General features: G+C 43.1%; 1 protein-coding gene across 7 annotated transcripts in view; it reads left to right on the top strand.

Moving 5' to 3' along the window:
• Positions 1-24,957, top strand: part of LOC137056415 (calcium-activated potassium channel subunit alpha-1a-like) — a 139,856-nt gene that overhangs the window by 83,003 nt on the left and 31,896 nt on the right. For 5 of the 7 annotated variants that reach the window (XM_067430499.1, XM_067430498.1, XM_067430501.1 and 2 more), the window contains exons 10-20: positions 5,952-6,062; positions 6,149-6,254; positions 8,038-8,120; positions 8,226-8,295; positions 10,095-10,250; positions 11,650-11,759; positions 12,043-12,111; positions 18,931-19,017; positions 19,101-19,177; positions 22,568-22,741; positions 24,178-24,210. In XM_067430499.1, the coding sequence (XP_067286600.1) occupies positions 5,952-6,062; positions 6,149-6,254; positions 8,038-8,120; positions 8,226-8,295; positions 10,095-10,250; positions 11,650-11,759; positions 12,043-12,111; positions 18,931-19,017; positions 19,101-19,177; positions 22,568-22,741; positions 24,178-24,210 (1,076 nt within the window). The remainder of the gene's footprint in view (positions 1-5,951; positions 6,063-6,148; positions 6,255-8,037; positions 8,121-8,225; positions 8,296-10,094; positions 10,251-11,649; positions 11,760-12,042; positions 12,112-18,930; positions 19,018-19,100; positions 19,178-22,567; positions 22,742-24,177; positions 24,211-24,957) is intronic. The other 2 variants (XM_067430503.1, XM_067430502.1) reach the window with 1 other exon arrangement.

Below are 24,957 nucleotides of genomic sequence, written 5' to 3'. Positions count from 1 at the left end.
ATATTTACTGAACGCAGAACGAACCTCGAAAAAGACTTTTAAAAATGCCGGTTGAACTAAAATGCTGCGTGAGCTCAACCAATCAGCATGTTCAGCGCCCAAGTCCCGCCCTCGAAAGTTCCTGAACTTTGAAAAAGTACTACCTCACGAGCAGGGCCGTTTGGAGGGGGAAATATTTACCCGGAACTTCATTTAGACCCTGGTTCCTGCGGTCTAAACACACCGAGTACCACCCAAAGTTCCTGAGGTGGAAACGCGGCTATTGTAGGTCAGCAGCAAAAACATTAATTAATAAAGTGAGATTAAGTACAAAGAGTATATTTATGTAATTTAACATTTAATTATTGCAGGTTTGCGTAATATCCTGAAATCGCATTTCACAGTTTTTATTCATTTGAGTAATACTGATTTATTTACTCATAAGAGAGATGAATAAATGCCTGCTCGTAGTTAATCTTTTTTAATTGATTGACAGCACGAGTGTAAACATGATAGTTAGTGTAGTTTTTGAATAAATATGAGCAGGCATTTATTCATATTTTTTCTGTAATTAATCACGATTAATCGCAATTGAAACCAGAAATTCAAAGATTTAATGTTTTTTATATTTTTATATTATAATAGTTACATTTACATTTAATCATTTAGCAGACGCTTTTATCCAAAGCGACTTACAAAAAAGGGGAGAGTAATAGAAGCAACGGAACAGACAAGGCCAAAAACCTGTAAGAGCTGTAAGAAATCTCAATTAATTAGCACAATACACAATTATTTTTTTTTTTTTTAAAAAAGACAGACATCTACAACAAAAACTCACGTCCGCACAGTGCCGAACACTGGATTTTGATAGCTAAGATAGCTACAACCCATTAGGACTAAGGCTGTTGCCCCAGCTGTTGTCGTTAATGCAGATTCAGTGGCCCAATGGGTTGGTTTTGTATTCTAGCTAAACGCGCAGCAATAGCCATCTACAACAAAAACTCACGTACGCAATATACAGAACACTGGATTCTGATAGTTATGATTACTATGTAACATACCCGCCTGAAGGCGCAAATCCGGATGAGAGACGTAGATATGATCCCGGAGTGTACGCTTTTGGTCGTTGCTGTGGTGATCAGTAAGTGCTATTCTGTATTGGTCAAGTGCAAATGGAAAAGATGTGTCTTAAGATGTTTTTTAAGAATGGCTACAGACTCGGCAGCACGAATTGAGATCGGCAGGTCATTCCACCAGGTAGGAACGGTCCAGGAAAATGTCCGTGAGAGCGATTTCATGCCTCTTTGGGATGGAACCACGAGGCACCGCTCGTTCGCAGAACGCAAGCTTCTGGAGGGTGTGTAAGTCTGAGCAAGTGAATTTAGGTATATTGGTGCCGAGCCAGAGGTTGTTTTGTAGGCGATAACTAGTGCCTTGAATTTGATGCGAGCAGCCATTGGCAACCAGTGCAGTCTGATGAAGAGAGGCGTAACATGCGCTCTCTTCGGCTCATTAAAGACCACTCTCGCCGCTGCATTCTGGATCAGCTGCAAGGGTTTGATAGTGCATGCTGGAAGCCCAGCCAGAAGAGCATTACAATAATCCAGTCTGGAGAGAACAAGAGCTTGAACCAGGAGTTGTGCAGCCTGTTCTGATAGGAAGGGTCTAATCTTTCTAATGTTGTATAAAGCAAATCTGCAGGACCGGGCTGTTGCAGTAATGTGGTCAGTGAAGTTTAACTGGTCATCAATCACAACTCCAAGGTTTCTTGCTGTCCTTGATGGAGTTATGGTCGATGAACCAAGCTGAATGGAGAAATTTTGATGAAGTGCTGGGTTGGTTGAGAAAACAAGTAATTCTGTCTTTGCAAGATTGAGTTTAAGATGATGCTCTTTCATCCAGTCAGAAATGTCTGTCAGACAGGCAGCGATACGAACACTGACTGTAGGATCATCTGGTTGAAATGAGAAGTAGAGTTGAGTGTCATCCGCATAGCAGTGATAGGAGAAGCCGTGTTTCTGAATGACAGAACCTAATGATGACATGTAGATGGAGAAGAGAAGTGGTCCAAGGACTGAGCCCTGTGGAACCCCAGTAGCTAGATTATAAGACTTAGACACTTCACCTCTCCATGACACCCTGTAGGACCTACCAGAGAGGTAAGACCTGAACCACTGGAGAGCAGATCCTGAGATCCCCGTCCTCTTAAGTGTTGACAGGAGGATCTGGTGGTTAACTGTGTCAAAAGCAGCAGACAGATCCAGCAGAATGAGCACTGAGGATTTGGAAGCTGCTTTTGCCAGTCTCAGTGCCTCAGTTACCGAGAGCAAGGCCGTCTCAGTCGAATGACCGCTTTTGAAGCCGGATTGGTTGTTGTCTAGGAGGTTGTCCCTTTCAAGAAACTTAGAGAGTTGATTGAACACAACTCGCTCAAGGGTCTTTGCAATGAAAGGCAGAAGGGATACCGGTCGGTAGTTTTCTAAAAGTGCTGGATTCAGAGAGGGTTTCTTAAGCAGTGGGGTTACCCGAGCCTGCTTAAATGCTGTGGGAAAGGTTCCCGTGTGAAGAGAAGTGTTGACAATGTGAGTGAGTGCAGGAGTGATTGAAGAAGAAATAGCCTGAAGGAGGTGAGTGGGAATAGGATCAAGTGGACAGGTAGTAGGGTGATTGGAAAGGATGAGTTTAGAAATATCTGCCTCGGAGAGTGGAGAGAAGGATGGAAGCGTGTTCGTGTTAGTTGTTGAGATGTGCGTGTCAGTTAGTGATGAGGAGAACTGTTTGCTAATGAGAGCTGTTTTGTTGGTGAAAAATGATGCAAAGTCATCAGCTGTAAGAGTTGATGAAGGAGGGGGAGGAGGTGGACAAAGGAGAGAGGAGAATGTTTTAAAGAGTTGGCGAGAGTCAGAGCAATTGTTGATTTTGTTGTGGTAGTATGTTGTTTTAGCAGTGGAGACATTTGTAGAGAAAGAAGAGAGAAGAGACTGATAAAAGGCAAGGTCAGTATTGTTTTTAGATTTATGCCATTTCCTCTCTGCCGCCCTGAGTCCAGAGCGATGTTCACAGAGAACTTCAGACAGCCAGGGGGCAGATGGGGTGGGGCGGGCTGGTCTGGATGAAAGGGGGCAAAAACTGTCTAAGGAGGATGTTAGAGTGGAGCAAAGAGTGTTGGTAGCACTGTTAGTGTCCAGTGCTGAGAACTGAGCAGGTGGAGGGAGTGAAGATGAAACCATAGTGGATAGGCGAGAGGGAGAGAGTGAGCGTAGATTACGCCGAAAGGTAATCTGTGTAGGAGTATGTTTTGTATCTGGAGTCAGTATGAGGTTAAGAGTGATGAGAAAGTGGTCTGAGGTGTGTAATGGAGTAACTAAAGTGTTGTCTGTGGAGCAGTTGCGTGTGTAGACCAGGTCTAATTGGTTACCTGATCTGTGAGTAGCCGTAGTAGATACTAACTTAAGGTCAAATGAAGTCAGTAGAGTGCTGAAGTCTGCAGCTAGGTGTTTATCAAGATGGATGTTGAAGTCACCAAGCAGAATCAGTGGAGTGCCATCCTCAGGGAAGCTAGAAAGTAACACATCCAACTCCTCCACAAAGTTACCGAGGTGACCTGGAGGACGATAGACCACTACCACATGGATTTTAACAGGGTGAGTAATAGTGATTGAGTGCGATTCAAATGAATTGGCCGGTAGAGACGGTAATGGATCAAATTTCCAATCATTTGAGATAAGCAAACCAGTACCCCCACCCCTCCCAATAGGCCGAGGAGTGTGTGAAAAAGTTAAATTGGTTGAGAGGGCTGCAGGAGTGGCAGTGTCCTCTGGTTTGATCCAGGTCTCAGTTAGGGCCATGAGGCTAAGCTGAGAATGAGTCCCAATAGATGAAATAAAGTCTGCTTTGTTTACAGCCGACTGACAATTCCAGAGACCAATTGGAATAAAGAGTAAAGTAGCAGAGGATGTTAGGATATAGCGCAAATTATTAGGATTACGGCGTCTCGTGCGTACGGAGCGTGATTTACGAGTGCTAGTAGTTATAGTTGAGATTTGAAAGCACATGGTGAAAAGGCCAGATAGGAATTAGAGCCGAACACAAATAATGAAAAGGAAGATGATACTCAAGTGCCTTGCCGGGGTCCTTGCTCGGGAGGAGTTGCACTGGGAAGAGTTGAAGTCTTTACACTCGTCGGTCTTGCACTGGGAAGAGTTGAAGTCTTTACACTCGTCGGTCTTCACACAAGGAGGGCTTCACACTGCCGCTTCCGCTGCCGCGGACTATCACGCTATTTATACTCACTTGAGTATCGTTATTGAAAGCAGCTGGGAACGCCCCCAACAAACTCGCTTCCAACGTGGCAATGACCAAACAAATGCTAACTCAACAAATGCTAACTCCCACACACACCCAGAGAATATACCAAAACTAATAATACACACCTCAGCACCACACAGACACACTTATCCAACAACAAATGAACAAACAATCAAATGAGAAAAGTTACAAACACTTACAGAGTAGTTGTCTATCAGTCAATTGAATTGCTTCTCTCTAGTAGTACAGATACATCTAATAGTTACATAGTTAAGCTCTAAATTAATGTAGAAACAACTTAAAGACTTTAAATATTTGTTGCAATGGGATCTTTTCTTTGAATGAAGGACCGTATCACTGATACTGATGTGTCTGAAATAGATTTTTTTCTAAACATTAATGATAGACATTCAACATTACAGTAAAAATGAAAACTATATTAATTTCATCATTTATTAGGCTTTAAAAAACAACTTTAAGTGAACTTAAAACAATCTTTACATAAACCCATTATAATAAATGTCATATTTACCCGTGCCCTATAGAAATGTTATAAAGTTATCAGTCTGCACTGCATAAATAATAAATGAAATAAAGATTAATCCTTATTAAAGCTAAGATTTTCTCTGTTCTCTTTGTTCTTTGATGAACATTATTGACAGACAATAGTGGCTGCTGTCTCTTTAAGATCTGCCGCTGCCGAACATGACACAACTTAAAGTTTGTTTAAGACGTTATTTAACTAATTTAAGATGCTCTTATGAGGATACTCCACAAAACGGGCATTTAATATAATTATGTTATTATTAGTTCAACATGAAAGAGAGTTTGATTCTGCCGTGGGTCTTTCTGAGCACAGGAGTCGTGTGTGTCATATTCAGGATGGTTAAAAGCATTTGCATGAATAAGAGCGTGATCATGTAATACTAGCCCCCAATCATGACAGAAAAAATTAAGGTTGCATTAATTGTGTTAAACATTGCAAAAATGAATTGCATGCATTAATGCGCTAATTTTGCCAGCACTAGTGTACACACAACGCCTCTACACTTACGACTGCTCTCAACACGAGGACAGGAGAGCTGTTCGTTTTTTAGTTGTGAATTTAAAAGTAATGTTACTTGAACAAAGTAATCTGATTAAGTAACCCGTGTTATCTCCAACACTGAATTTACAGCAATCCAAACAGCATGCAGTTTATATATATTGTATTATTGTATATATATTGTATATACTTGCTTAAATTGAGATTATCATTTGATTGATTATCCTCTTCAGACCATCAATGAAGATTCTTATTCTTTCTTGTTAAATGGCTCAGATGCTTTTGGCGTTGAATTCCCCATGAAATGAAAGGTTTTAGTCTGTTTGCTCCTCCTCTATTTAGCTATTTCCTTTAAATGTACAATATAAACATTTAGAAGATATAAGCATTTAAAATGCACAGGCTGGTGAGATCATCTTCATCAGATTATATTCAGATTTGTAGAGTCTGAGAAGTGATTTTGATGTTTTTTTCAGGGTTCATCCATCATGGGCAGTCTGTTTTCCTCTCATGTTAAGGCTAAGTGTGTTAAACTAGTGATATCAGAGCCCTGGACTTGTTTTCTCTGGTGATAATCATGTGTAACGTCTTGTTTGAACTCTTTCTCATGATAACTCAGGCATATCGTCGTCTGCGGTCACATCACACTGGAGAGCGTCTCCAACTTCCTTAAAGACTTCCTACACAAGGACAGGGATGATGTCAATGTAGAAATAGTTTTTCTCCATAAGTAAGTATAACAGTAAGTAAGTAAGGAGTTGGTTGACCTGCTGGCTGGATGTCTTCTTCTCACCGTGCTGTTGTGTGTGTCTTCAGTATTTCCCCTAATCTTGAGCTGGAAGCCTTATTCAAGAGACACTTCACACAGGTGGAGTTTTACCAGGGGTCCGTTCTCAACCCTCATGATCTCGCTCGAGTCAAGGTAAGGGCCACCGCCAGCATTATCCACTTTCATGGCTCACAGAATATTTATAAATGCATGGAAATATCTACAATGTAAAAAAATATTGTTGGTTTAACTTAAAAAGTAAATAACCTGGTTGCCTTAAAATGTTGAGTTCATTGAAATTGAAAAATTGAGTTAAAGGGTTAGTTCACCCAAAAATTAAAGTGATTTCATTAATTACTCGCCTTGAACTAAACTCATTAGATTTAAAACTAAAAACAATTCAGGTGACTAAAATATCTAAATGACATTTTACACTCTCAGAAAAAAGGTACATTGCTGTCACTGGGGCGGTACCCTAAGGTGCAAAAGTGAAAAGGTACATATCAGTACTTTAAGAGTGTGTGTGAGTACCTTAAAGGTTCATATCAGTACTTTAAGAGTGTGTGTGAGTACCTTAAAGGTACATATCAGTACTTTAAGAGTGTGTGTGAGTACCTTAAAGGTACATATCAGTACTTTAAGAGTGTGTGTTAGTACCTTAAAGGTTCATATCAGTACTTTAAGAGTGTGTGTGAGTACCTTAAAGGTTCATATCAGTACTTTAAGAGTGTGTGTGAGTACCTTAAAGGTTCATATCAGTACTTTAAGAGTGTGTGTTAGTACCTTAAAGGTACATATCAGTACTTTAAGAGTGTGTGTTAGTACCTTAAAGGTACATATCAGTACTTTAAGAGTGTGTGTTAGTACCTTAAAGGTTCATATCAGTACTTTAAGAGTGTGTGTTAGTACCTTAAAGGTTCATATCAGTACTTTAAGAGTGTGTGTTAGTACCTTAAAGGTTCATATCAGTACTTTAAGAGTGTGTGTTAGTACCTTAAAGGTTTATATCAGTACTTTAAGAGTGTGTTACTACCTTAAAGGTTCATATCAGTACTTTAAGAGTGTGTGTGTTACTACCTTAAAGGTTCATATCAGTACTTTAAGAGTGTCTGTTAGTACCTTAAAGGTACATATCAGTACTTTAAGAGTGTGTGTGTTAGTACCTTAAAGGTTCATATCAGTACTTTAAGAGTGTCTGTTAGTACCTTAAAGGTACATATCAGTACTTTAAGAGTGTGTGTTAGTACCTTAAAGGTACATATAAGTACTTTAAGAGTGTGTGTTAGTACCTTAAAGGTTCATATCAGTACTTTAAGAGTGTGTGTTAGTACCTTAAAGGTTCATATCAGTACTTTAAGAGTGTGTGTTAGTACCTTAAAGGTTCATATCAGTACTTTAAGAGTGTGTGTTAGTACCTTAGAGGTTCATATCAGTACTTTAAGAGTGTGTGTTAGTACCCTAAAGGTTCATATCAGTACTTTAAGAGTGTGTGTTAGTACCTTAAAGGCTCATATCAGTACTTTAAGAGTGTGTGTTAGTACCTTAAAGGTTCATATCAGTACTTTAAGAGTGTGTGTTAGTACCTTAAAGGTTCATATCAGTACTTTAAGAGTGTGTGTTAGTACCTTAGAGGTTCATATCAGTACTTTAAGAGTGTGTGTTAGTACCCTAAAGGTTCATATCAGTACTTTAAGAGTGTGTATTAGTACCTTTTCAGTTTTGTACCTTATTGTACCGCCCCAGTGACAGCAATGTACCTTTTTTTCTGACAGTGTAGTCTAAAACTAACTCAAATTTTGCTCTCAATGTTAACACTGGTTCATGCAACAAAAAAACAAAAAAACTGCATCCAGCAATTCATTCTACCCATTTATTTACGTACTTTAGAGTGTATCCCTTTTTTGATTATCTCTGTTTTTAATCTGTTTTCTTATAGATTGAGTCGGCTGATGCCTGTCTGATCTTAGCCAATAAATACTGTGCGGATCCTGATGCAGAAGATGCATCCAATATCATGAGGTGCTATTCATCACCTTACTAATAACATTTATTGCATTAAATAAACTAGGGATGAATGTGGAGTTCAGAAGGTACTTGATTTGAAGTGTGATGTGTTGTTTCTAGGGTGATATCCATTAAAAACTACCATCCAAAGATCCGCATTATTACACAGATGCTGCAGTATCATAATAAGGTGAGAGTTTCTTACACCCATCACATCTGACCTCACTAACACTTTGGTCTCCACATTTGGTTCACATTGTAATTCCCTGATAAACGCATAAGCAGGATAATCTGTAAAGGGTAACTCAACTCCTGTTCAGAGCCTAACTCCACCCACCGGCAATATTTGAAAATGCTCAAAAAGTGGGCGGAGCCAGAGGGGACAAACCGACAAACTGAGGGCGGGCTGAGTGGGGGGCGTGCACCTGAGACCCACAGTGACGTATTGATTGACAGCTGGCTCAAACTGCATTAACTACCGATGCGGGCGATGCTCATTCATTCATTTATTCATTCATGCTAGCGAAGTAGCAGCGCAAGAGAGAATGAGAGCACTAACTAATCTATGAACACTGAACAGCCTAATCCTTATATAGAGGGAATGAGTGGCAGAAGAGCTGCTGTGTGACTGGAGTTAATAGGGGAAAATGTGAGTTGAGCAAACGATTATCAGTTTAAACTAAAGGCTGAGCTCGATATAGTGGTCCTTACAACTTACCACAGATCCAGTGATCCATGGATAATGACATGCAGCCAGGAATCGTGTTTTCCTGACATTTTTATGAGCCTGATTTCGACTGATTTATAACTGTCCTTCATCACATTTTTTGAGTGAATCCCACTTGTATGTGTGAATTAGTCAGTGTATTGAAGCGTGTGGCCGCTTGTCACGAATGGAAAACAAAAGTTTTATTCAAATTCTGAATATATTAAAGACCTATTAATAAAAAGTTAATGATAATTATATTGCCCAGACAGCGCGCAAAGACTGATTCCTTTATAATCACTTAAAGCTGTCCCTCATTCAATAAACACAATCTCACAAAGCTCCGCAGTGAAGCTGGTATACAATGAAGCTCTTACACTCTAAAAAAATTTTTTTTAGATGCTTGTAACGATTCATATTTAATCTCCTCATCTGAACATAAGGCATTTCAAAATAAGAGTCCTAGTGTATTTCCAGCTTGTTTGTAATTAAGTCAAGCATTATATAAAAATATTTGCATAGGCGATCTGATTGGCTGACGCCTGCATTGACGCTTGAAAATTTGAAAATGCTCAAAGTAAATGAAAAGCGTTGACGCAGGCGCCCCGTGTTAATGCAGTTTAAGAGTGTTAGAATTAAATGTGCTGTTGCCACTGTAACTTTAAAACTAGGAATCGCTTCCATCTAGAATGATGTTTGGTTTCAATGAATGTTCTCTATCGACTGAGGAGGGAGGTTTAAGTTTTGCATTTTTAACTGTGTCACGCTGTACATCAAACTCTTTCTTCAGAGCTAAAAAAATCGAATTTTTCGTTCTATTATCGAACTTTTATCAATCTATTATCAATCCCAAAGTCTTGATGTTGTATTTTATCTCTTCTAGAGCAGGTTTTCCTGCTTGAATGTTGATTATTTCCTCATATTCTCCATTGTTGCGGCTCCTCTCTTCCCAGTCTGTCAGTAACTCTGTTTAGTTCCTGTCTCTATGAAGCCCCGCCTTCTGAAAAGCACACTGAGCTCTGATTGGTCAGCTGGAGCAGTTTGTTGTGATTGGCCAAGCACTTCCAGTGTGTGTGGGATATGTCCCGCCCCTTACCATAACCATCAGTTTCAACTCACTACTAACTAACTCAACCAGGCCCGCCCCTTTATTCTGCGTGTTAATTATTTAAATGAGGAATATTGTGACGCGTTGGTTCCCAGAAGAAAACTCAAGACTGCATTGAGACGTTTCAGGGAGAGCTTTGTAACTTTGCAGACATCTCTGTCCTTGTCTTTTCCAGGCTCATCTTCTCAACATCCCGAGCTGGAACTGGAAGGAAGGGGATGATGCCATCTGCCTCGCTGAGCTGAAGCTGGGCTTCATCGCCCAGAGCTGCCTGGCACAGGGTCTGTCCACCATGCTGGCCAACCTCTTCTCCATGAGATCCTACATCAAGGTCAGTCCACTCATGGGCAGTCGGAGTGAACTATGTCACCTTTTTAATATCTCACACACAATTTCGAGCAGCCGAGTCTGTAGCCATTTTCAAAAAACATCTTAAGACACATCTTTTCCTAGCCTGACAAGCCAGACCCACATCAAGATGTTTGGTCTGGAAGCTCACCATTGACAGCTCAATCCGAGGGGCGGGATAAACGGTTGTCTTTCAAATTCCCTCTGCACGCGATAGGATAGCGCTGCAACCAACCAGAGCAACGTGAAGCGGAGTTAGTTGTCAGATTAAACATTCACCGTATCCGGTCGGCTAAACTCTGAACACATCTTCCCTTTTTAAAAATGACTTCAGTGCCGTTCTTTGTTCTTTTCTCAGAGAAAAGCTTAACTCAAGTCTTCCAGAGTCGCGGTCAAAGCCAATTCGAAAGACCGCCGCCGTTCGCCAGTTTCTGTGTTTACTAGAAGCACGCAAACGCAACTCGGCCGTCATTATGTTAAGCCCCGCCCACCGACTCTATACACGATGTGATTGGCCCGACCAGAGTTTGGCGTTTACAGCTCAGAAGTGTTTTGAAAGTTGCTAGACGACACTCGCGGCAGATTAGATTTGCTGCCGCTAGGCTGCGTCTAGATTTCTAGGCTAATCTTTTCCAGCTGCATCTGATCAATAAAGACTAGCACTTAACTATCCAATTCAATTTTCTGATTATTTGTTTCGTTATTTAAAAAAAAAAATTGTTTGTGTACTGTTTGATTAACTGAGACTTCTTACTGTTGCCTAGAAATCTAGACGCACCCTAGCGGCAGCAAATTTAATCTGCCCGCAAGTGTCGTCTAGCAACTCTCAATACCCTTCTGAGCTGTATTCCTCACAATCTGGACGGGCCAAGCACGTCGTGTATAGAGTCGGTGGGCGGGGCCATAATGACGACGGCCGAGTTGCGTTTGCGTGCTTCTAGTAAACACAGAAACTGGCGAACGGCGGCGGTCTTTTGAATCCGCTTTGACCGCGACTCTGGAGGCCTTGGAGTTAAGCTTTTCTCTGAGAAAAGAACAAAGAGCGGCACTGAAGTCATTCTTAAGAAGGGAAGATGTGTTCGGAGTTTAGCCGACCGGATACGGCGAATGTTTAATCTGTCAGCGAGCTCCGCTTCACCTTCGTTGCTCTGGTTGGTTGTAGTGCTATCCTATCGCGAGCAGAGGGAGTTTGACAGACAACCGTTTATCCGCCCCTCGGATTGAGTCGTCAATGGTGAGTTTCCAGACCAAACATCTTGATGTGAGTCTGGCTTGTCAGGCTAGTGTTTCGTTGCTTCTATAGCTCTCCTCTTTTGTAAGTCTTTTTGGATAAAAGGGTCTGCTAAATGATTAAACATAAATGTAAACTTTCTCCTGCTCAGATTGAAGAAGACACGTGGCAGAAGTATTATCTAGAGGGAGTAGCCAATGAAATGTACACGGAGTATCTGTCCAGTGCCTTCGTGGGTTTATCCTTCCCCACGGTTTGTGAGTAAGTATGATGTGTGAGGTTCTGAACATTTTCTTTCCTCATTATTATAAAAGTAAAATCATCAAAACTATACAAATGCAAGTATGGGAATCAGCTAGTGAAATATAAAAGCTTTTTTTGTGTGCATTTAATCAGAAGCCTTACTTTATTAGCTTGATATGTTTCTGCATACTTTGGCTGTAAAGTTGCTAGTTTCATCCTTGTAAGGAGATAAATATAAATGAGATAAATAAATTAGAAGTCTCCATTGCTTGTGTTTTACGCGTGGTTTATTCCTTCGCAGACTCTGCTATGTGAAGCTGAAACTCCTGCTGATCGCCATCGAGTATAAATCTGACCAGAGAGAGAGCAGGTCAGTCTGATCGTCATTATAAACCTTCAGTCCTAAAACATCCAGTATACTGACAGTAGATCGGCACCATTGATCATTAAAGATGGCGATCTCCATTCAAACACCCACGTGATCTCATTCCTAAATGAAGCGATTGGCCAGTGGCTTTAACCTTTGACAATCACACCAGACCTGCATACGCATTACCACTGAGCCAGAGAGAGCAGTTGTCATGTATAGATGTGAAACAGCTTTACAAAAAGTCTTTTCAACCTCACAGTATATTCACATTATCACAGAAGTACTGGGATTAAAGTTTATATTTTGGGCTATAACAATAGGTTACTATCGTAACCCCGGTTCTCTGAAACATCGAGTGGAGAGATCCACCTATGGGAAGGGCATCCGTACCTGACCTCTGCAGAAGCATCCAATTGCACCAAGTCTGACAAGACAGGCAGGAGCGCGCAGCCAATGCCCAGTAAGGCCCCACCCCTTACCAGCGGGCATATATGGGCTGCATACGCTACTGTACATCAGTAAGTATATTCGCTTCTCGTGCGGTAAGCGGGGCAACGCTGGTGGATCTCTCCACTCGATGTTTCAGAGAACCGGGGTTACGATAGTAACCTATTGTTCTCTTTCATCATCTCGTTTCGAGATCCACCTATGGGAGAGACATGGACAGCTCCCCGATTGCCCAATACACTCACAGTGAGGTCCTGTTAGCCAGAAAAAGACGGTCACCCCGAGGGGCGGTGCACGACGCGTCTCATAATCATGAACTCGCCACACCGACGCAACCGCGTAACTGCGGTGTGAAGCAGGACATGAAACATAGGCTATGTGTGTCACACATAAGGAAGGCAGGGTTAGGAAGACCCCACCCCCAAGACCGAATGTGCTACTGAGGTTCTGGTGACATCCAGCCTGTAGTAACGCACAAACGTATGGGGAGAAGCCCAACTGGCCGCAGAACAGATATCCTGCAGTGATACTCCCCTGAACAGAGCCCAAGAGGCGGCCAAGCCCCTCGTGGAATGAGCTCTGATGTTCCCTGGGGGTTGCACTCCCTTTGATTCATATGCCAAGATTATAGCGTCCACAAGCCAATGTGAGAGGCGTTGTTTAGACAGGGGATCCCCTTTGCGAGGAGGAGCCCATGAAACGAAGAGTTGGTCACTCTTCCGGAACGCGCTGGTCCTAGACACATACGTTTGTAACGCACGGACTGGACACAGGGCATTTAGCCTCTGATCCTCCGCGGAGGAAAAGGGCGGAGGGTGAAAAGCGGATAGCTCCAACACCTCCGATGTGAACGCAGGGAAACATTTCGGCATGAATGCTGGATTAGGCTTGAGGAAAACCTTATCTCCACCCAGAGAGAAATTGATGCACGAGGGGTGGACCGAGAGTGCATGTAACTCACTGACACGTTTGGCTGACGCCAAGGCCAAGAGCAAGGCTGTTTTGAAGGACAGCAACTTAAGGGGAATATTCCCCAGAGGCTCAAAAGGGAATTGAGACAGAGCTTCCAGCACCATGGAGAGGTCCCATTCAGGGATCGTTCTCCTAATGACTGGCAAGGAGCGACGGGCGCCCTTCATAAATCTGCGGATTAGAGAATGCTGCCCAACCGTTGAGCCCTCAAAACCCACATGACAAGCAGAGATAGCTGCCAGATAGACCTTAATAGTGGAAAAAGACCTGCCCTTATCCATAAGGTCTTGGAGGAAACACAAGATATCAGCGACTGAGCACTGATATGACGTGAGACCCCGCCCATCACACCACTCATCGAACACCTGCCACTTACAGCCATACAAGGACCGTGTAGAAACGGCCCTGGCATTCTGTATAGTAGCCACCACGCGCGGGGGAAGCCCTAACGCGCTTAGGTTCGTCCTCTCACGGGCCAAGCCCAGAGAGCTACCCTGTCCGGGTGTGGGTGATAAATCTCCCCGTTCGCTTAAGACAATAGGTCTGTGCGGAGGGGGAGGCACCACGGCTGGGCATACAACAGAGGGATTATCTCTGCCAGCCACGGCGCTTTGGGCCACCTGGGTGCTATCAGGATGAGAGAAACCCTCCCCTCTCTCGCCCTGGCCAGTGTGAGAATTATCAGGCACAGGGGAGGAAAGGCATACAGCAGCACTCTGGGCCACGGGTGGGCCAGTGTGTCCACCTCGAGGGGCGCGTCCAAGTCCTTTAGCGAGAAGAACATAGGACAATGGCTGTTTTCGCGCGAGGCGAACAGATCTACGGGCGCCCGTAGTCTCATCCATATCATGTCTACTATCTGAGGGTGGAGGTGCCAATCTCCGAAGAGCGGGTTCCCCCTCGATAGAAGATCCGCGCCTCTGTTCAGAATTCCCGGAACATGAGTCGCGCGTAACGACAGGAAAACTCGCCCGCTCCATACCAAACGCTTGTAAGCTAGGGCATGAAGCTTCGGCGAGCGCGCGCCGCCTTGACGATTGATAGCCACTGTCGTGGTATCGTCGCAGCGTACGAGCACATGATGTCCCTGCAGACGAGGCAGAAAATGATTCAGAGCCTTCTAATTGGTTAGAAGCTCTAAATAATCTATGTGCTCTGAACGTAGTTTGCTCGGCCGCAAACCGTTCACAGTTCTGCCCTCCTGGGTGGCACCCCAGCCTGTTAGGGACGCGTCCGTCGTCACGACTTTCCGCAACATGACAGTCCCCAGAGGGGTACCCTGTGCGTAAAAGTCCGCGCTCTTCCAGTGGCGCTGAGCTGCAGCGCAGGTGCGCGTCACTGTTACAGAGCGGCAAAGATCGTGTAACGGGCTGAAATGTAGTAACAAAACCCATTTCATGAACGCCCTCATCCTCAGGGGTCCTAGTGGCAAAAACTGGATAGCTAAAGCCATAAGACCCTGTAGCCTGAGACATGTGCGATATCGCACCCTCGCCCCCTCTCTGAACTGTGACAGACAGTTCGTCAGAGAGAGAACGCGCTCCTGAGAGAGACGCGCTCGCATGGAGACTGAGTTCAGCTCCATGCCCTGGAAGATCACCCTCTGACTGGGTGTAAAGCTGCTCTTGTTCACATTCACCCTGAAGTCCAGAGATCGGGTGTGCGCGAGCACACGGGAGGTGTCCTGCAACACCTTTTCCCTCGAATCGGCTATGATGAGCCAATCGCATATGTATGTCAGGATCCGTAGACCAGACATTCTTAGGGGAGTGAAGCCCGCTTCCACACGCAAACAGAAAGTTCGGGGGCTTAATTTTTGCCCGAACGGAAGCACCGTGAGTTCGTAACAAATGCCTTGATAGGCGAAACGAAGAAACTTCCGGTGTAGTGGATAAATGCTTATGTGGAGAAAAGCATCTCTCAGATCGACCGATGTGAACCAGTCGTTCCGTTTCATGACACGGGCGAGCGAACCAAGGGTTAACATTATGAATCTGTATTTCCTCAAATGTTTGTTCAACACCCTGGGGTCCAGAATAGGACGGAGGGAACCGTCCTTCTTTGTGACCAGGAAATAACGGGAAAAGAAACCCTGGTTTATCAGATTGTGGGGAACCACCTGAATCGCACCTTTGTTTAGAAGAGAGGAGATTTCCTCCTTCAGGACGTGGGCCGTGCTTTCCTCTGTGTGAGAAAAGAGAACGCTGCTGAAACGTGGATGTTTCATAGCAATCTGCAGACGATAGCCCTGTAATATCATGCGTAATACAGTAAGCCAGGCTGACACACAGCTCGTGTGAATGCTCGTCCGGGCCGTGCTGGCTTCGAGCATGCCTAGCTGGCTTATTTGTGATGCAATGGCGCCCTCTAGTGGAGAAACTAGGGACGGCACGTGCAGGTTCACCATTACGAGAGAAAGGGTATTTCCCTACATTGAGAGGGTATCTCGCTGTGACGAATTCATTTGATTCGTTAGATTTATTGTGTTTTTTGTGTTTCTGTGTGTGTTGTGTTTTCTGGGAAACAATGGGGCCGAAGCCTTTATTATTTGGGTGAGGGGAACACAGTATGTGCGGTGTGGTTACACTGCTTTTGAACTTTTCCTCACGACAATCCCCTTGAACAGGGGGGAACACACATCGTCCACTAAACATATGGGCTGGGCAGCCACGGGAGGGGGACACCCTACAGCAGGAACCTTCCGTCCTTTGGACAGGGGTTCTGGGGCAGGGAGAAAGCCCAGAAAACTTCTTTCGAGGCTTTTCCTTGACCTGATTAAAATTACGTCCCGGGACCGGGGGGTTAGGCAAACGCACAGGGGGCGCCTGGCGTGGGACCGTCTTCCTGGGAAGATACAATATGAAGGCCTCGTGCTCCTTCTTGTCGTCGCATCGTTGTTGCATCATAGCAACTGCGGGGCCAAAGAGAGCCCGGCCGGGCTCTACCGGGGCGCCTGCGATACGTTTCTTTTCACTATCCGGGAGACCAGACAGGTTGAGCCAGAGCGAGCGCTCTCCTACCACGGAAAGCGCCATAGAGCGCCCGCAGGTTTGGACGACCTGACGAGCATTACGGAGAACGAGGTCGTTAACCGTTATGATCTCCTTCCACAGTGCAGGAGAGGGAGAAGATCCCTTATCTAACTGCTGGCCCAGATCGTCCAGGATCTCCGCTTGGTAAGCGGAAAGGAGGGAGGAGACATTCAGAGTCCTAACAGCCAAGGCCGAGGATTTATAAACGGCCTGGTGCACCGAGGCAGAAAAACGGTCCATCCTGTTAGGAAGGACCGGCTTCGGGGGGGCGGGCAGCCCTCCCTGGACTGGGTTGAGGTGTCTGGCAATGGAGGGCTCAATGGCAGGCGGTTCGCCCATGCCGCGAGCCGCCATATCTTTAACCTCCAGCCCCGCGAGACCGTGTTTAAGATCGAGCGGGTCGTTCCAGTAGTGCCTCATGTGCTTAGCGCACGCTGGAAGAACGGGAAAGAGTTCTTTCCTCGGGCCGGGGGGGGGCTCCCAACACTTTACCGTCATAAATATCCCTCTCCTGGTCGGTGGCGCTCTGTGGAGCCGGCCATTTAATGTTGAGACGAGCGGCCGCTCGTTCACACACATCCAGGAGGATGGATTGAGGCAAGGCCGCGGGGGCGCTAGCCTGGGGAATAACAGAGGGCGGGATGGCCTCCTCGTCCTCCGAAATTCCAAGAAGGCCCGCGTCGTCGTAATCACCGGACCCGGCAAGATCGTCGGCGAGCGGGAGGTTACCCGTGAAGATGTCCTCTTCGGGGAACTCAGGATTGGGCTGGTCAGCCAAAACAAGAGCCGTCGCGCCCCGGGAGGTCCCCGGTAGCGCGCTATCGTCACCGTGTTCCATATCCGAGTACGACAAGTCGAGCTCGCCACACTGAGTAGCGGCAACTTTAAGGCGGTGTCGCAGGAGTTTCTTAGGCAGTACCAGGCAGTAACTGCAGTTCTCCGGGTTCTCTATTGCCTCCTCTGCGTGCTTGAGGCCCAAGCAGACCACACAGAAAGGGTGAAAATCCTTACCGGCGATAAGAGACCCACACGCGGCCGGGCAGGCCCGTAATAGGCTAGACACAGAAGGAGAAGACTGAGAGAGCGACATACCCGCGAAAAACTCAGAAAGGTCCGTGGCGGCAGCCGTGGAACAGGAAGACGGACGAGAGCGCGAGCGGCTCCGAATGCAGACACAGAATGTGGCAGAATAGAACTGTCACGCCCGGTGGAGGCTGATCTGGCGATATTTCCTCCTGCAGACAATAAGTGAGCAGCGCAAATCTAACCGAACTGTGTCAGTGCAGAGATCGCGAGAAGCGAATGACAACTGATGTACAGTAGCGTATGCAGCCCATATATGCCCGCTGGTAAGGGGTGGGGCCTTACTGGGCATTGGCTGCGCGCTCCTGCCTGTCTTGTCAGACTTGGTGCAATTGGATGCTTCTGCAGAGGTCAGGTACGGATGCCCTTCCCATAGGTGGATCTCGAAACGAGATGATGAAAGAGAACACTGATGTCTACGGAAGCGATCGAAATAGAGCAAATCCCCTTTTGAAAGTAACTTGGCCCTTCAAATAATGATTGTATTATTAAATTGTTTCACCACCAGGTGGCGACACGTGATTGTTAAAAATGTATTTGTCATTAGCCGTGTTTCCACTGTTGGGCTAAAGGCCGGTGTGCTAGTGTGTGCCAGGGCCAGGCCGGGGCTTCCTCTGAGCCCAAGGCCAGGGTTTAGGTCCCGCTGAATACCTCGGTCCAAAGCGCCGATTTGGAGGGCAGTTTTCAGAGCACAATCTGTGGTTTAATTAAAATTAAAAATGTTTGAATGTTAAAAAATATTTAAAAAATGCAATGTTAGTCGCTTTGGATAAACGCGTCTGCCAAATGCATAAATGTAAATGTTAATTACTTTTCCCTTGAAAACGTAAAGTAAGGGATTACTGTTAGTTTCTGAGTAATTTAATTACAGTTACTTCACATGTAATTGTACTAAATACAGTGTAGAACAATTATACATAATACAATAGTGGAATTAATATCAAAACTTGTTTTTTGATAAATGCATGTTTTTATCTATCCTTCTCACTTGTAAAACTTTAGTCAGTTAATAAGAATAATTGATGTAGTTTTATATTTTGTATTTGAATGAATTAAAATAGCCGTTTCATGTCTATCCTTGAATGACTTAACTAGTCGATGTTGATAAAGGATTTAGAAAGGTTAGAGTTTCCCTAACCATATTACTTATCAGTAATAAGTAGTTAAATACTTTTTGGAGAGAGTAATTTGTACAGTAATCTAATTACACTATTGAAGATGTAATTAGTAACTAGTAATTAATACTTACCCAACACTGTTTGAGAGTTGTGTTTGTTTCCCACAGCACGCTGATAAACCCGGGCAATCACGTGAAGATGCAGGAGGGAACGCTGGGCTTCTTCATCGCCAGTGATGCCAAAGAGGTGAAGAGGTGAGGAGCTCACAGGACAGATATAGATTCATATCAGATCTGCTCTTTTGGATGGTTGGAGTAAGATCATTTTTTCCCATTAGGGCACTTTTCTACTGTAAAGCTTGTCATGATGACATCACAGACGCAAAGCGGATCAAGAAGTGTGGATGCAAACGGAGTAAGTTATCACAGCTTATTCTTTAACATGAGAAGATATATTAATAATCGTCTTGCTCAAAAGTTTACACACCCCTTGTAGAATCTGTGAAAATTTGAATAATTTTAACAAAATAAGACAGATTATACAAAATGTATGGTATTTTTTATTTAGTGCTGTCCTGAATGAGGTTATACATAAAAGATGTTTACATTAGACAAAAAAAAATGCTGAGTTTATACAAATAACCCCGTTCATAAGTTTACACACCCTTGATTCTCAATCCTGTGTGTCGCTCCCTGATGATCCACGGCTGTGTGTGTGTGTTTTGTGATGGTTGTTCTTGAGTCTCTTGTTTGTCCTGAGCAGTTAAACTGACCAGAAATCCTCAAGTCCTTCAGGTTATCAGCATCTTTTGCATATTTGAGCCCTTTCCAGCAGTGACTGAGATTTTGAGATCTGAGGACGATTGGGGGACTCAAGCACAACTATTAAAAAAGGTCGAAACATTCACTGATGCTTCTGAAGGAAACACAACGTATTAAGAGCCGGGGGGGACGTATTGAATTTGAAGATCAAGGTAAATTGTACTTAATTTGTCTTCCGGGAAACTTGTGAGTATCTCCTGTTGCTTCCGAAGGGCAGGACTAAATTAAAAAAATGTGACATTTAAACAAAATAATACAAATTTGGACTTTATCCTGTGCAAAAGTTTGACCCCAACCCACCCTGGGTTCTTAATGCATCGTGCTTTCTTATGTTTTGGGATCATTAAACTAGATTTGTTGTGAGGACTTTACATTGCACTTTACCACAGTTTTCCCCACAGCTGGCAAACAGTGATTTAGATGACTTAGATAACAGAAGAAGAATTCATTCTCAGAAAATCCTATGTGTATTTACAAGGAGATGTCCGTACGGAGGCGTTATTATTTCTTTTCACTTTCTTTTTTTCTAAATCTCTGCAGCATCCGGCCACATTATTGACAGTTTTTTTTAACCTCCACCTGATACTTAAAAAACTTTTTTTTTTAGTTATTGACACATTTTACATTTTCCCTTTTTCTCGCTGCCCTGGATCTGATCATTTCCCTCACCCTCTGATAGTGTTGTATTGTGAGTAATGACTGCCTTCATCTGTTAATGCAGATTGCTACTGTAGCCTGCTGCATGTGTGAATGTAAACCACATCTCCCATCAACCCACTGTTATCCATCATCAGCAGGAGACAGCTTTACTTTTCCCTGTCCTAACAGGCTCCTAACAGTACTTGGGCTTTGCTGAGGATTATTCTGTTTTGAGTTTAGATTATAACCCATTTCATTTTTTTAAAGGGTTAGTTCACCCCAAAATTAAAATTATCCCATGATTTACTCCCCCTCAAGCCAAGATGTGTATGACATTTTGCTCTCAGATGAACACAATCTGAGTTATATTAAAAATGTCCTGGCTCTTTCGAGCTTTATAATGACAGTGACTTTTTTGAATTTTTGAAGTCCATTAAAGTGCATCTATCCATCATAAAAGTGCATCTATCCATCATAAAAGTGCATCTGTCCATCATAAAAGTGCATCTGTCCATCATAAAGTGCATCTATCCATCATAAAAGTGCATCTGTCATCATAAAAGTGCATCTATCCATCATAAAAGTGCATCTATCCATCATAAAAGTGCATCTATCCATCCTAAAAATGCATCTATCCATCATAAAAGTGCATCTATCCATCATAAAAGTGCATCTATCCATCCTAAAAATGCATCTATCAATCATATAACTGCTCCACTCAGCTCCGGGGCGTTAATAAAGGCCTTTTGAAGCAAAGTGGCTTCTTTTATGGACTTAAAATAATGACCCAACAATTCACGTCCATTATAGACAGGACATTTTTAACATAACTCTGATTTCATTCATCTGAAAGAAGAATGTCATGCACACCTAGGAGGACTTGAGGGGAAGTAAATCATGGGATAATTTTCATTTTTGGGTTAACTAACCCTTTAACCTGTAACAAATCCTTCCTTCCCAGGTCAAAATGACCGAAGCCCTTAATTACACTTTTTTGAGGGGTCCAGAAATATAATTTATATAATATTTTTCCATGCATTTTTTTTAAGAATTAAAATTTTATTTGCCTTTAAATAACTAGATGTTATCAATCAATAATATAATTTAAGCACATTCTTCATATTCTTTCCATTTAAATTCAAAATAACTCCAATACATGCATAATCCAGCTCAGTATCTCCCAATGGGTCAATTTGGGTCTCTGCCAACCTCTGCTATAAAAACTATACAACATATTTCATGCCACTAGATGGCCTTATAGTAGCCTGACAAGCCAGACCCACATCAAGATGTTTGGTCTGGAAACTCACCATTGACGGCTCAATCTGAGGGGCGGATAAACGGTTGTCTTTCAAACTCCCTCTGCACGCGATAGGATAGCGCTACAACCAACCAGAGCAACGAAGGTGAAGCAGAGCTCGCTGACAGATTAAACATTCGCCGTATCCGGTCGGCTAAACTCCGAACACATCTTCCCTTTTTAAGAATGACTTCAGTGCCGTTCTTTGTTCTTTTCTCAGAGAAAAGCTCAACTCCAAGTCTTCCAGAGTCGCGGTCAACCTTATATGCCCCATATAGAGCTAACCTTATAGCTCTATATGGGGCAAATGAGCTGTTCCTCTGGGTCCTAAAGTACGTTACTTCAGTATGCATTCAGATACACATGCAGACATTATAAAATCAAAATCAAGGTTTAGCATTTTTAGTTTTAATTTGGAGCGTTTTGTAGGTTTTTCTATGTGTACGGAAGCATTCCTCGCATTACATTAATTCCTAAGGTGGTCAAATTGACCCGTTTTGGAAGGATTTGTTACTTTTTTAATCCAGTCTTTATGTTGTATATTCATGGCTCAAGTGTGACAAATGTCCTAGGGTCCTGGGACCACGCTGATAAAAACTTGTGCTTCGGGTCAAAATGACCCGAGGGAAGGATGAGGGTGGAACAGATTTTTGTGGTTTATGAGGTACATTTTTGCATATTGTATCATTTAAGAGGTAAAATATATATTTATTTTAAATACTATGGCAGGACACGTTACAGTGAGCTCCTGATATCTCCTTGTCATTCACCTCCATGCATTTCAACTGCATCTCAAAAATAGAATAGGAATATAAATAATAATTAAAAGCTAATTTCTCATAGTTTATAAAGACAACAGATTTGACTCTGTAACAGAATTGTATGTAACTTGATAACAAACATGATTTTCTGACGGTGTTCCTCAGGGCTCTATACTTGGCCCGCTGTAGTTTCCAGATGTCCAGCTTCTGTTAGTGAAATAATGCTCCCATCCATTAACATGCTTCTCCTCCTCCTTTCCCCTCATCCACCCCATGACCCCAGACAAGAAGTCCACCTACAAGAGAATGCGTCTGGCATGTTGTGTAGCTTGCGGTGGGGCAGAACGTGGCTGCTCGTGCATGTCAGACAGTGTGGCTAGTAACATGGAGGTTCTGCACCGTGGCTTCCCCTTCTCTCCCGTGTCTCTGTATGATAACACGACCACTTTACACTCCTGTAAGTGAACGCCTCCCCAGGTGGCACTTGTGTAGTCAGTCATCTGTGCCATCCGCCTGTGTGTGTGCCATCTGGCTGGTGCAGTGCCATGTAGTGGCATCTGATGTTGTGAAGACTGCTGTAAGCCCATGGATGTACAGTATCTGGGTCTCCTGCATGTTGTATGTGTGAAATGTAATGATGCAGTAGTTTAGTTTTGTTACTTCATTTTAATGTTTAATTTTACGTTCGGATATATTTGGATCTCTGTCTTTATCTGAATATGTCCTTGAAGTGTTATACTTATAAATTAGATGTGGTGATTGGAATAACTAACACTCACAGGAAGATGGTTATATTGGTGAATTATACAGTATATGCCCTAAATATGTGCAGTATATACACAGATCAGGCATAACATTATGACTGTATTATGTGTATGTTGGTCCCTCTTTTACTGACCCGTCAAGACATGGACTCTCCTGGACCCCTGAAGGTGTGCTGTGGTATCTGGCACCAAGATGTTAGCAGCAGATCCTTTAAGTCCTGTAAGTGCGGACTTGTTTGTTCAGGACATCCCACAGATGCTCGATTGGATTGAGATCTGGGAAATTTGGAGGCCAAGACAACACCCTGACTCGTCAGCGGCTATGCCGCCCCATACGCAACAAACTGAGCTGCTCTGTGTATTCTGACAGCTTTCTATCAGAACCAGCATTAACTTCTGGAGCAGTTTGAGCTCCAGTAGCTCGTCTGTTTGATCGGACCACACGGGCCAGCCTTCGCTCCCCACGTGCATCAATGAGCCTTGGCCGCCCATGACCCTGTGGCCGGTTCTCCACTGTTCCTTCCTTGGAGCACTTTTGATAGATACTGACCACTGCAGACCGGGAACAGCCCACAAGAGCTGCAGTTTTGGAGATGCTCTGACCCAGTCGTCTAGCCGTCACAATCTGGCCCTTGTCAAACTCGCTCAAATCCTTACGCTTGCCCATTTTTCCTGCTTCTAACACATCAACTCTGAGGACAAAATGTTCACTTGCTGCCTAATATATCCCACCCACTAACAGGAGCCGTGATGAAGAGATCATCAGTGTTATTCACTTCACCTGTCATAATGTTATGCCTGATCGGTGTATGTCAATTGTATATATGAGAATGGAAGGATAGTGGTGGCTGGATAGTGTACTATAAGGATGCGCATGTTTTTTGGCTAACATTTCCCACAACATTTTTGTGTAGGTTTTCTTTCCCATGGTGCTTCACTTATTTACTTTTATTTAACATGTTAATCTATATTTTTTTAAGATGGTCAGTTCTGTAGAAAAAAACATCCGCATTAGCATAATTTACTTGCATTTTCTTACGTTGTCAGCTTTAGTTACTCATATGTTGACTGGTTCATCATTTCATTGCTTACTGTGTCTTAACTTTATTTTGTCTTTGCATTTTCTCAGCTAAAAGTAACTATAACGGATACATCAAATCAAGTAAGTCTTTCCCCCATTCTTACTCATTGTTTCTTAACCTGCTGTTTCTTCTTCACTTCCTTCCTTCATTCTTCTGTTCACGTCCAAACCTTTACTCATGAAAACATTTAATGTGACCTTTTCTGGTGTATTTGTGCAAAATAAGGTATAGAACAAGCAGCCCCTTAAAAACATTACCTAAATATGAAATTGCATAAAATCATAATTCAAGCAAGTGTCATTCAAAAACAAATGCTCTTTAGCTTGCTTGATATTATAGCTTGATAATATTTAGTGGATATATAAAGTCAGTTCAGACAGGCCATAAGTCTTCAAATATTTGTTGGGGTCTGTGTATTTCCAGTGTATGTGAATATCATGCACCTGCTCTCATTACGCACCAGATGGCGCTGCGCCATTGCGGTTCTGATAATGTGGCGTTGTCCTATTATAAGCGCTTATATTTCACAGCTTTCATTTGTTTTTATTGTTTTCAAAAGTTGAAATAATGCAGAATATGTCAGCTAATTTTAGTTTTGGAATGTCACTACTTACCTGACAGATGTCAATAATAAATCAGTATATAATTATGAATAATTCAAACTTTAAACAAACAAAGAAAATGAATACAAGGCAAGGCAAGGCAAGTTTATTTATACAGATAATCAATATTTAAAAAATCATGCACTGGATATATTTTTTCCATTTATATATAAAACATTTTCTTCAATACTAAAAACGATTAGGTTTCAAAGTAATTTGAATATA

The sequence above is a fragment of the Pseudorasbora parva genome, chromosome 21, assembly GCF_024679245.1.
Source record: "Pseudorasbora parva isolate DD20220531a chromosome 21, ASM2467924v1, whole genome shotgun sequence".
NCBI classification, from domain to species: Eukaryota; Metazoa; Chordata; class Actinopteri; order Cypriniformes; family Gobionidae; genus Pseudorasbora; species Pseudorasbora parva.
The sequence above is the reverse complement of the archived record's forward strand: the minus strand, read 5'-3'. Positions and strand labels throughout refer to the sequence as shown.